At 36.0% G+C, this 14085-nt stretch overlaps 1 protein-coding gene across 1 annotated transcript; it reads right to left on the bottom strand.

Annotated features, from left to right (window-relative positions):
• On the bottom strand, positions 1–5992 carry LOC140144893 (uncharacterized). The gene is made up of 3 exons (XM_072166694.1): positions 5830–5992; positions 4425–4551; positions 1–2504 (listed from the first exon to the last, which is right to left on the bottom strand). The coding sequence occupies exons 1-3, from the start codon at positions 5906–5908 to the stop codon at positions 1244–1246; spliced, it is 1467 nt and encodes a 488-aa protein (XP_072022795.1). The 5' UTR covers positions 5909–5992; the 3' UTR covers positions 1–1243.
• Positions 5993–14085: the final 8093 nt, after the last annotated feature.

Below are 14085 nucleotides of genomic sequence, written 5' to 3'. Positions count from 1 at the left end.
TTACGTTCAATTATATTCACTCGGTAATTTTTTCTGGGACACCCTGTACATTAACTATTAGTTAATGATATGCAAAGAGTCAATTAAAAGCATTTTGGAACAAATGTGTTTTCAAATTTGTTTTGAAACTACACAAGCTCTTGGCAGAGCGAACCGAAAATGGCAGATTGTTCCAAATGTTTGCAGCTGAAACATGAAATGATCTGCTGCCCCACTGGTTTCTGGCAACTGTTTCTTGAAGAAGTCCTTTTGTAGTAGAACGGAGGTTTACGAGTTGCTGAATACATTTCTACAAGTTCATTTAAATATGCTGGAGCTGATATATACAAGATTTTGTAGACAAACAAGGCTATTTTAAATGTGATTCTTTGTTCAACTGGTAGCCAATGCAAGTCATGTAAAACAGGTGTAATGTGCTCACGTGGTTTTGTGTATGTTATAAGTCTGCCTATAAATATAAATAAATAGCCCAAGACTCGCATCCATAAGTGGCAATGAATGGAAAACACAGTTGCACGAAGTAGGCGTACCTTGGGGTCAATGGATAGGCCTCTGCTTTTCCATATGCTTGACATGCCTTGCACAGTTGTCCTTGCAATAGCCAGTCTTCTCTTAATTTCAGTTGTGCTGTCACCACTATTGTTAATCATTGAAGCCAGATATTCAAATTGCTTCACCTCCTCAATCTGCTGTCCATCTATCTCAAACTCATCACTATTTCTTGCTCCATTTTGTTCTTCATTCTCTTGATGATGATCTTCAGAAGCACTTTACTTGCATGACAAATCAGGCTGATGGTCCGGTGATTGGCACACTCTTTCAAATTTCCCTTCTTTGGCAGAGGAATAAATACTGCCCTGCACCAGTCTCTCGGCCATTTCTTCTTTTTCCAGATGATACCACATAGACGCCACATTAGGTCTATCCCTTCTTTGTAATTTCTACACAAAAAGCCCCAGGTCCATCTGTATGACGTTTGTAATCCCCAATTATATCTTCTTCTTCCCAAATTTGGATCACTTCAATGTCTGCACATTCTATGATTGGATACGAATAAGTACAAACATTCCACAATTAATGATATCGCTATAGCTAAATACTGTGAGTGCGCCCTAGTAACATCACAAAAAAATACGCAAAATAATATAGGCCAATATTGTTATTTGTTTGCTTTGAAATCCATTTTTGCCAATAAGTTTTGTATCAAATTTAAAGGCTACAGCCTTAAGACAACCAGTAATTTCTACACAAAAGCCACAGGTCCATCTGTATGACGTTTGTAATCGCCAAATATATCTTCGTCTCCCATAATTTGGATCACTTCGATTTCTGCACATTCTATGATTGGATACGACTCTTGACTAAAACAAGAAACTAAATTATATCCTGTCAGTTTCACATTTTTGATCTTAGGAAGTGTAACCATTATGTCATATATTCGCTCAACCCAATTCGCCTGAAGTTGCTCCATATATGCTTGCTGTACCGCAAGATTTTCAAGCGTAGGGTGGTATGAAAGTGATTGTAAACTTTCAGAAAAATACTCTGACGAAAACAACGGAGACAATTGTAACGATTTTATTTTCTTTAGATGAATGCTGATTAGATTAACCACCGATGACGTCACGGAATTCCCATCTAATACAAGTGTTTCTAGATTAAGTAATCTCTGTATCATCATCTCAAATGCTTCTGTCGAATAACTCACACGTCGCAAGCTCAACATTTTTAGATTTGTCAAGTGAGCTATTGATGGTAAAAGTCGGTCACCAACGATGTCTTCATATATATCAAGAGGCTCACCGGTGATTTTGAAGCACGTTAATGATGTCATGCACCCTACTGTTGAGGACAATATCTCAACAGCCGTCTCCTCCTCGCCAAACTTGAAGTTTAATTCCATCTCACGTAAACTTCTTAACGTTACAGGTGACATCTTCTTCAACATGGATAAAAAAGAAAGGTCGACCCCGTGAAGGCTTATATATCGCAATTTACATTTGTGTATTAATTGAATAATTTGTTCATAACAATTCCATTCAATTTGATACCTTCTCCAGTGTGCGGGCCATGTCAGATCCAATCGTTGCAATTTCGGCAGAAAATACAGCAGCTGATACAGATTGCCGTAATCGTGTTTAGGGTATACTCTTACATTAGACCATTCCTTCCATTCCATTTCGAAACGTATCCCAAGAGTGCTTATATTAGGACAGTGCATGCGCAAATAGCTCATGATTTCATCGCTGGCTACATATAGATGAATCTCTTGCAAACCTATACCAGCATAAAGAGTCAAGAACTTTAGTACGTCATTTCCGTTTATTGGAAATTTCCATTCATTGCCATACTCTCTGTACTCAAACATGTTTGGTCCATTTTGTGACACAAACCGTCTGAACAGTCTACTAGACTCTTCAACCTTTCTGGTAGGACCTCTGTCTCTGAAGTCGATGGCAGTCCAGGCATGGTTTTTGATTATACGATGCCATTCCTTTCTTACCCTATATGAAAAATATAAATAAATATTATCATGATAATAGAAAATTAATTGATAGGTTTTCACAATGGCTATTCGTGGTACTTAAACCATTGCTGTGACGTCAGTCTATTCAATAAACTGTAGATTATTTTCTACGAATCAACACTTTTCTGCACGAAGTGTGGATTCGTACAGAGAAATGTGGATTCGTACAAAACATGTAATCTACAGTTTATTGAATAGAACTATGACTGCTTCTAAATTAAATGATAGGAAACAGAACATTATCATGAACAAATAAAAAATATGAACGACATTCGAAAATTATGGAACCATTTTACACAGTAAAAATATATACAATGAATACAATATTTGATTTACAAAGCTTACATTTTTCCAAAATTATATAATCACAGTAACACAGGATACAAAAGTCAGACCTAATCTTGACGAAAGCTTGACAGTAATCGTCCGACAACGAATCCGTTGAACCCTGAATATGTTAATATTCTAGTACATACCTTTATGGCAAGAGGAACACAAGTTTACATGTTGCCTCTTATTATTGAAGGTATAGATGAGTTGACCTCAATGTTTATCAACAAAGGCAAGGGATTGGTATATCTAAGATGCGTTCTTAGGCGTCTAAGATGCAATCTTAGGCGTCTAAGAATTTCGCGGTTGGCTTAAATCAACGAATCACAGGACCGGAAATCCAAAACAACCAATCATCTTAGGCGTATTCAATTTTTGACCAATGAAATCTTAGATTTTACACGCCTAAGATTTTCTTAGACGTCCAAGATTGACCATTCGACCGTGACTAGTGATGGACGGTATCTCTAATTCGATCAAAACGTACGACGGACGCTGTTTAGGCCGGTATCACTTGAAAATGGCGGTCACACAATCTGAACAATTTCTCGCTGAGATCAGGCGTACTATACACGATGTAGTTCGACAACTATCGGCATAGAGTGTTCCCAGAGATTCTCTAGACGCAATTTCAAACAGGTAAATATATACAACTTCGTACAGCTATACATGTATGGTGATATCCGAATAATCAGACCCATCAGAACAAAATATTAATTTCTGACATGATCGTGTTCTGGTAGGGTTACATCGGATATGGTCTGTGCCGGGTGTCAAAAGCATGAAATGTCAATGTCATTGTTTATGTGATCAAATCTGTGATTACACCCATTCAACATAATCTTTAAAACTTATAGTTATAAGAATGTGATTTGGTGATACCGTCCATCACTAAAATATCAATCTTAGACGTGTAAGAATTCTTAGGCGTGTAAAATCTTAGGCGTCTAAGATTTCATTGGTCAATAATTGAATACGCCTAAGATGATTGGTTGTTTTGGATTTCCGGTCCTGTGATTCGTTGATTTAAGCCAACCGCGAAATTCTTAGACGCCTAAGATTGCATCTTAGACGCCTAAGAATGCATTTTAGACGTCTAAGATTGCATCTTAGAGGTCTAAGATTGCATCTTAGACGTCTAAGGTTAGGCGTATTCTTAGGCGTATTCTTAGGCGTATTTTGAAGGTATCCGCCATCCATACAACCCGGGATACCGTTGCACTGTGTTGTGGAGGTAGTTTTAAAAGCACGGGCCCTGAACAAAATATGATGCGCGAGAATACTGCCAGGCAAAATCAATGGAAACTGTGATGATGCGTGCGCATACTGCCAAGCAATGACGTCAGAAGTCAACTCATCTATATGTTGCTGATAGCCATTATCGATCATTAGGCAAACGTGATGCATGCTGGGAATGAAAAGGGCTCAAAAGCTATCGAATTCGTCACCCGAAATCGCGAATTTGAGCCATTTTCCAAGTTTTCGTTCCCAGCAGGCATCACTTTTGCCAATCGATTTCTATCATCATTATACCATATTGAATGAATAAATAGTATTACTCTCTTACCGCATTGCGATTAATTTCTCGTATAAAGACAATAAGTTGAAAATAACCAGCAATATATCAATATTAAGCATGCCAATAGGTCCCTCATCAACCGGCATTCTGTTTTTCAAGAAGGTAGCGCCCATTTCTATCATTAAAAAAAAGAATCATTAAAATAAAAATGGTTATTATCAAAGAGAGCTGGTTGGTCATGTTTTTAATGTTGGGCACCAGTTGCGTTGCATGTGTATTTTTCAAACAAGTCGCATGCTTTTACAGGTTTGGTACTATAACTTCAAAAGTTTACATTAGAATCCAATAAAAGTATATATATTCCGAGAGCATATACTCAGACAATTTCAGAAACGATACAATGGGGGTCATTATACAGGGTGACCCAAATAATATACAGGGTGTAACAAGCAAAATAAGGATGAAAATATTAATTCAGTTATTTGTGTCACCCCTCGACGTACATTGATAATATACAGTTTTGACACATGTTTAATATAGTTAACTTAATTGCCCACCCAGCCATATGGAACTTTTAGCGGTCAAGTGCTTCAGTTATGTAAATACAGGGTGGTAAAAAATCTATCAATATTTATATAAATTTCTTCAAAAGTTAAAAGAGAATTTGACAAAGCGTTTTCGTAAAAATGGACTTTTTGGATCAAAAGTGAGCATGAGGGCGCTCTTTCAGATTTGTCGCAAACTTTCTATGTTTTACTACTTTTTAGTTTACTGAAGTAAAGAGGATCACAACCAAGGTCTGCTTAAGAAATTTGAGTCTTTTATCATGTTTCGTTTGTCCATAGCACCCTTTTGAATACTAGTACTAGTATTGCCTACATTAAATCCCTATTCAAATACATATAGGGCAACGAACTTTATTAATGTAACAACAAGTAATTAGTAATTTTTAATTGTCTAATTAACAAATACTGAGGCAATGAATGTTAAATATGATATCACTTGGCTGAGATCAAGTACAGAAACAAATTGAAATCCATCAATAATGTTTATTGAAGTTCATGTGGCGGAGGATCACCATTGTACAGCATTGTGATCCTCCGCCACATGATCATCCGCCACATGAGCCACCCCTGACTAATTAGACTTAACGAGTTAAAGTAACTAGTACAAATGTATAAAAAAACATGACCTTGTACAAAATACAGAGAAATATGCATGAAAGTCCTGCAACTTTCTATGTCTTTGAGACTACACGTCGGCTTAGGCTTACTACTGAATACTGTTCTATCTAGCAAAACTCCTGGTCTAGAAACATAACATAAATATAGTTTCAATGTTAAAATAAGATTTCCCTGTGGAAAGAACATGTGCAATATGTGTGGTTAATCGGTGACATACATGTATTAAGAACCCAATTATCGCATAATTACATAAATCAAGGTAGACTTACTTGACAAAATTGATAACGAATTAAGCCTGTTAACTATTTCCTTATCAAAATGGCGGCAGAACATCGACAGTTTGTGCATGTACAAGGGCTGCGTATACTGACGATATTATTGTTACACCTGACGGGGTAATAATAAAGCTTGAACTTTGCATATTCATTTTGGTTGAAGTTCAAGGCAAAGATGCGGTATGTAACAAAATATTAACAAGTGGCAGTTTTTCACCTTTAACTATGCTTTTATTGTCTACTGCTATTTTATTCTCCTGCAGAGGGTAAATGACGTATTGTTTTGTCGATTTTCATAATTTAAATCAATATATTATTGAAAAATAACACTTTGATGTTTTGCAAAAGTGCATTCTACAAATCATATACTTTAAAAACGGTCTTATTTTGTTAGAGTCACGCGGTAGCATGACCAGCAATTAGAGTCACGCGGTAGCATGACTAGCAAGTTTAGAGTCTCGCGGTAGCATGACCAGCAATTAGAGTCACGAGCGTACAGTCCACGCTCAAAATAAGAAATGCATTTCATAAAAAGTTGTTCTATTTCAATCATGATGTTAAACAAAGAAAAGTCATCCTGATGAGTTATTAGTGGAACAATTATTACTTTATTGGCTGAATAGTGATCAACAAAGTCCAGAAATGCGTCAAAAAGATCAGTTCCTACATACTAAGATCAGTCCCTATATAGGCCTACGTCATGTTCGGTGACACGTATGCTATGGTCCTTATGGTGATAACGGGCTAGCTGCACCAGTTACACGCCTTATTGGTGAAACCAACACTAAACGCGGCTCACACTAAGTACTGTGGTCAGTACTTAATAATAATAATAATAATAATAATAATAATAATAATAATAATAATAATAATAATAATAATAATAATAATAATAATAATAATAATAATAATAATAATAATAATAATAGCGACAAGGCACATATCCACTCGATTAAGAGCGCTCAAGGCACAAAAACAAAAGAAACAAACAAACAAAAAGACAAAGAAAACTGGAACTAAATTAAGAAACATAACTTAAGAATTACATAATGTCTCTGACATCAGATGAGTTTTTAGCAACTTTTTAAACACAGTTACATTTTTAGCAGTTCTAATATAAATAGGCAGTTCATTCCATAGACGTGGAGCTGCGATTGCAAATGATCTGTCACCCCTTGAAGAAGTTGCATGTTTCCAGATCGAAGCGTACGGGTGGGAACATAATGTAAAAGGAGTTCAGATAAATATAACGGAGCAATATCATTAATACATTTATATACAATCAACATAAGTTTAAAAACAATTCTTTGTGTGAAAGGAAGCCAATGCATTTCCTTTAGGATTGGCGTGATATGGCAATATTTTCTGGTGAAAGTAAGAATTCGAGCGGCAGTGTTTTGAATTTTCTGAAGGCGATAGAGTTGGTTTGCTGGTAATCCATAAAGAAGTGCATTGTTGTTATCCAAACGAGAAGAGATGAATGAGTGAATAATTTGTTCAGTAGCATCGCGACTTAGGTATTTGCGGATCCGGCTGATGTTACGTAGTTTAAGCGCTGAACAACGAATGACATTAGAGATATGAGGTTGCATGGTCATGTGAGTGTCAAAAAATGCACCTAAATTGCGTGCTTTGGAAGATAAGGCAATTGCAGAGTCACCGATGCAAACATTTTCAATGTTGATTTTAGAGAGCTGTTGGTGGGATCCGAACAGAAGAAATTCTGTTTTATCATCATTTAACTTCAAGAAGTTTGATTTCATCCAATTACGGATTTCACTGATACAAATTTCAAGAGAAGCAATTGCAGAATTAGCACTATGTTGAGAAGATTCAAATGATAAATAAAGTTGCGTGTCGTCGGCATAAACATGATAATTCAATTGATGGCGAAGAATGATATCCCGTACAGGATAGGTGTAAATGGTAAACCACTGAGGTCCAAGTACAGAGCATTGAGGCACAGAATAATCAAGAATGGTAGAATGAGTAGCATTGCCAATACGAACATATTGCGGCCTATTTGTAAGATATGATTTACACCAGTCCAGGGCAAGATCTTGAATGCCAAGATAATAGTGAAGACGGGAAAGAAGAATATTATGGTCAACAGTGTCAAATGCAGCACTTAAATCGAGAAGAATCAAAGCTGTGATTTGGACATTGTCAAGTGATGTGAGAATGTCATTATTAACTCGAAGAAGAGCAGTTTCTGTTCCGTGGTAGTGTTTATAAGCTGATTGATAGGGATCTGATAGGGAAAACTTATTGATATGGTTTGAAATTCTGTTAGAAACAATTCTTTCAATTGTCTTTCCAAGAAATTTGAGATTGGATATATATTAGATACTTCAGCATGTTTAGTTCACCCGTTTATACATGCTGATTGTTTGAACTTTTAAATAGTTTTTTTTTTTTTTTTTTTTTTTTATCAGTGTATGCCTAGATCATCATTGATCAATACGTGTGGTGTTTCAGATACTTCATCTGGAAACTGCGAATGGGGAACTTTCTCAGACATTGTACAGTGAAAATGGCATTTTATTTCTTGCATTTACGGCCCTAAAATTACTATGAGCTATTTGCGGGGAGGAAAGAAATTTTAGTGACCACTTATGGGTTCGAATTTCAGACAGCTTTCACATTAAACTCCCGTGGCCGAGTGATTAAGGCACATGCAGGTCTCGTAAACCTGAGGTCGTCGGTTCGATTCCCCGCGCGGGATCACTTTTTCTACTTGCCGTCTTTATTCTTTGCGACGGCGAACCTGTGAAAAAAATCGAACATTCTCATCAAAATGATAAGAAACTCATCACGAGTGCCTTGCCATGTTAAAAATGATTATATTCTTGTCAAAAAACAACAACCTCATTTGAGTAGTTTGTCTTGTCACAAATGACCGAAAAATTAAATTTGAATAGGTTGTCTTGTCAGAGAGGGGCGTAACTGAATCTTGGCAAGATGAAATGGGTAATCTTGTCGAATAAAGAGTTTGAGATCTTGTCAATTTGAACAGTTACTTGTCAAAATAAAACGGAAACTATAAGATTGTCGGTTCAAAGTGATAATATACCTATATAATTATATCTCAAAACGAATAGGGAAAAGGAATCAAAATAAATGAGTAGGGATTCTATTAAAAATGAATAGTACAAACTTAGAGTGTACGTGTATCTTTCCTTGAAATTCAACCAAAATGAATATGCAAAGGTCGCGCTTTATTATTTCCGTCATGTGTTACAACAATCATATTGGCAGTATACACGACCGCTGCTAGATGCACAAACTGTCGATCCATGTTCTGCCACAATTTTGATAAGGAAATAGTTGACAGGATAATTCATTATCAATTTTGTCAAGTAAGTCTGCCTTTGATTTATGTGATTCTGTGATACGTAACAAGATTCTTAATACACGTATGTTACCGATGAACCGCGCATGATACACATGTTCTTTCTACAGGAGAATCTCAAGATATTTTAATGCCTTATTTTAGCACGAAAACTTTATTTATGTTTATAGATCAGGAGTATAGCTAGATATAGATATAACAGTATTCAGTAGGAAGCCTGAACCGACGCGTAGTCTCAAAGACATAACAAGTTGGAGGACTCCGTGTAGCTTCATATACCGTGTTTCTGCAACGAACTCTCTTTGATAATTATTGTCCATCTTTATTTTCAGTGATACTTACAGAAATGGACGCTACCTTCTTAAAAAACAGAGTACCGGTCGATGCATGACCTATTGGCATACTTAATATTGATACATTGCTAGTTATTTTCAACTTCTTGTCTTTATACGAGAAATTAATCGCAATGAGGTAAGATAGTGGTACTATTCAATAGGCATAATGTTGATAGCAATCGATCGGCAAAAGTGATGCAAACTGGGAACTAATACATGGAAAAGGGCCACAATCGCAATCTCAGGGACGGATTCAATAACTTTTCATTCCCAGCATGCATCACATTTGCCTTTTGATTGCTATCAGCAATATGTACTAATATAAACTTATGATACTCTTGCCATAAAGGATTTTACTAGAATAGTGTAACCTGACACCTCATTTTAAGTTTATGGTTTCGTAATCAAATTGGACGCAATAACTTTCAATAAGCCTTTTATTATTGATATTAGTATTACAAAGACATGCTTGTGTTTTGTTCCTTTGCTGATATATATTTATATTATATTTACTTAAATGAACCACAGTTTGGAACATTTATTATAGGCATATTACATTAAACAGTTATATTTTGGTCATGATGAAATTATTACAGTAAAAGTAGAACACGCATAACACATAATATTTTTGGTTGGCCTCTTGAATCTTGCCACTTTCAAGTATGTTAATCCACATAACTAACTTCTTTCAAGTCCTGTGAACCACATAAAACCTATTCATACCCATTCATACTGTTGTGTCATAAATGATAACAGCTATGGGATATATCCCAACATTCCTTGTCGTAAAGCAACACAATCGCTTGTTCCGCAGTATTAAAAAGATACAAAATACTTCACATTCAAAGTTTAATTAAAACACTCGCTTTGTTTAAAAAAAGAAGCTCAATGCTTTAATTAAGTTTTCAGAAGCTATCCACATGACCCAATATCTGAGTGATCTTAGTTATTTTCCGGTCTGTACGTTTACTCTTCAGATCCACTGCAATGCATACAGGGATAACACTTATTCCTGAGAGGATCCTTGTCTCCCACCTGGTTACAAATAAATCCTATACCTATCTCAATATGCAAGAGGTGTCAGGCTAATATAAAATTACTATAACAGATTGAGGGTTTCAACGGGAGATCGGTAGATTATGAAAGCAAAAGGGTAAAATATTTTCTTACCTTGGCTACCTTGGTTATATCATGAACCATGTATCATGGTATGTATGAAGGGACTGGAAACGACTTATTGATGTCTATTTTATACGACCTTCGATTACATGCGAATTGCACCGAGGGCACGATCTGGCGCGATGTTTGATTTCTTAATATTTACTCATGTTGCCCTTCAAAATGCCGAAAAATCATCAAGCTATTCCAATATTTTCAAAAGTTATAGGTCAAATTGTGTAAAAGCTCTATGATTTTTCGCGCATAATTTCTGTGTAACGTTGAGAATCACTTACATAGGAGTTTGGAGACAAAAATATGATAATTTTAGGGAAATATAGAACAAACAAATTAAACATTTTTCCTGGAATGTGTACACCATACTGTTCCTATTGATTTCGATTTACACTATTTTTGCCCAAAATAAAGGTAAAATGTTGTGTTCGCGGACCAATTTTCAATTTTACACTATTTGAGGGGTTAGGGGGGATGGAAATTTCTTGGGAGTTGGTTATAGGGGGTTGCAATTTTCTTTTGCGGTTGAGTTAGCAAACCAACTCATTGGGAAGGGGCTGTGTTGTGTTTAACTTCCCAACTTCCAACAAAGATCAAGCTGGTTTAGGGGTTCTGCATATAGACTGACCCTTGTGAACAGAGTATCATTGTAGTGAGGCATTGTGGGTTGCCACTTGCCTGATGATTTGTGAGTAGAATGTATTTTACAAATGAGATGGTGGCTCTGAAAAGAGCCATTTATTGTAGGTGCACCTTTCCTACTGAAGATTCGGTGACTTGTCCACTGAAGGTGCTGTGGCCCAGACAAAAAGACATAGAATACCCTTCCTGCATACTTATTAAATGTCTTTAACAAAGTAGACTGCTCCTTGTCTACTGACTCAAAATTAGCGTGTACAGTGATCTATGCAGACCTAACGTCCACTGATATTTTGACAAATTTATAGAGCCACTAAATATAGAAAACATGCCACTGAATCATCAGTATTAAAGAAAGGGCTCATAATAACCCACAACTCTGTTAAGAACCTCCATCTCAATACAAGGGAGAGTCTAGATGCAGACCTCCTAATAGGTTGATTCAGAAGATCTGTATCATGAATAACCGCTGTGAAAACTTATCAAGGAATTTTATTTTTCATACAGGGTAAGCAAGGAATGGCATCTAATAATCAAAAATAATGCCTGGACTGTCATCGACTTCAGAGACGAAGGTCCCACCAGAAAGGTTGGAGAATCTAATAGAATTTTCAGACGCTTTGTATCACAAAATGGACCAAACATTTTGAGTACCGAGAGTATGGCAATGAATGGAAATTTCCAACGAACGAAAATGACGTATTAAAGTTCTTGGCTCTTTATGCTGGTAGAGGTTTGCAAGAGATTTATCTATCTGTAGCCAGCGATGAAATCATGAGTTATTTGCGGGTGAACTGTTTCAATATAAACACTCTTGGATTACCTTTAGAAATAATGCGCGACAAGGAAACGTCCAAAGTAAGAGTAGCTAAACACGATTATGAAAACCTGTATCAGCTGCTGTATTTTCTGCCGAAATTACAACGATTGGATCTGACATGGCCCGCACACTGGAGAAGGTATAAAATTGAATGGAATTGTTATGAACAAATTATTCTATTGTTACAAAAATGTAATTTGCGATATATAAGCCTTCACGAGGTCGACCTTTCTTTTTTATCAATGTTGAAGAAGATGTCACCTGTAACATTAACAAGTTTACATGAGATGGAACTAAACGTTAAGTTTAGCGAACAGGAGACGGCTGATGAGATATTGTCCTCAACAGTAGGGTGTATGACATCATTAACATGCTTCACTCTTACCGGTGAGTTTATGTATAGAAATATTGAGATCGATGGTGACAGATTTTTACCATCAATCGCTCACTTGACACATCTGAAAATGTTGACCTTGGACTATGTGCGCTATTCGACAGAAGCATTTAAGATGATGATACAGAAACTGCCTAATCTAGAATCACTTGTATTAGAAGGAACATCCATAACATCATCGGTGGTTAATCTGATCAGCATTCATATTAAGATAATTAAATCGTTACAGTTATATCCGCGTTGTATGACAAAGTATTCTTCTGAAAGTTTACAATCACTTTCATACCACCCCACCCTTGAAAGCCTTGCGGTAAAGCAGGCATATGATGAGGTAACACAGACAAATTGGGTTGAGCGAATATATGACATATTGGTTACACTTCCTAAGATCAGACATGTGAAACTGACAGGATACAATTTAGTTTCTTGTTTTAGTCGAGCTTCGTATCCAATTATAGAATATGCAGACATTGAAGTGATCCAAATTAGGGCAGAGGAGATTCACGAGAGAGTAGTACCCGTGAAGGTATTTAAGTCAGCGAATTTCTAACTGTACATGCATTATTTTGCAAGAGATGCGTCCATGCATATGCATGGCTATATTGGTGGAAATAAACGACGCGATACCTTGAACTAATTTTACTGCCAAAGCAAGAATATGGGTAATTACCAAGGACATGGAAAACAAAATCAATGCATTTGCAACATCTTGCTACAGAGTCATGTCAAACATCAAGCGTGTGGATGGATTCCAAATGAAACCATCTATAACCTGACCAACACCACTCCACTGGTTGCCAGAGTGAAGATTCATCAACTCAAATTTCTCGGCCATATACTGCGTCTTGAAGATGGCGAACCTGTGAAAGAATATGCGCTTTATATTCCACCACATGGGAAGAAGAAACCGTGACGGTCACACTGAGAAAACAGTTTACACCTGTGTAAAATATTACACAATATCGATGTAAAAATAGAACACCATAACTATTAGGTAAAAGTTTACATAACACTTGTTATGTAAAATTATACCAATTATTTATGTAAAATTTTACATAATTAATAAGTATTCAATTTACATAGCTTTTAAGTAAATCATTTACACAATTTGATGTAAAAATAGAACACCATAACTATTATGTAAAATTATTTACAAAGAAATTATGTAAAATAATTTTAATTAAATTCTTTGTAAATGAGGCTTTAAAAAGAAGAACATTGACACAACATAAACACACTTGCCAGAACCAATGTGTAAACAAGAACTCATTAAAGGTTTTATTTCACTTCTCACTACTCCTTTGAACTCGTAGACAGCATTCTCCAGGAACTGCCAGGCACCAGAGCGTTCAAAAAAAAAAAATAATGTTCAAAGATGTCCTGTATGTTTTGATTTAGTATTAGATAATAACTGTCTTTACAATCTAGGCTAATTTTATCAGTTGTTCAATGTTGGTACAGACAACATTCTCCAAGAATTGTCAGAGACATACACTATAGTTTCAAGCAGATGTCAACAGCCTTTAAGAGTGAATTC

The sequence above is a fragment of the Amphiura filiformis genome, unplaced genomic scaffold, assembly GCF_039555335.1.
Source record: "Amphiura filiformis unplaced genomic scaffold, Afil_fr2py scaffold_94, whole genome shotgun sequence".
Taxonomy (NCBI): Eukaryota; Metazoa; Echinodermata; class Ophiuroidea; order Amphilepidida; family Amphiuridae; genus Amphiura; species Amphiura filiformis.
The sequence above is the reverse complement of the archived record's forward strand: the minus strand, read 5'-3'. Positions and strand labels throughout refer to the sequence as shown.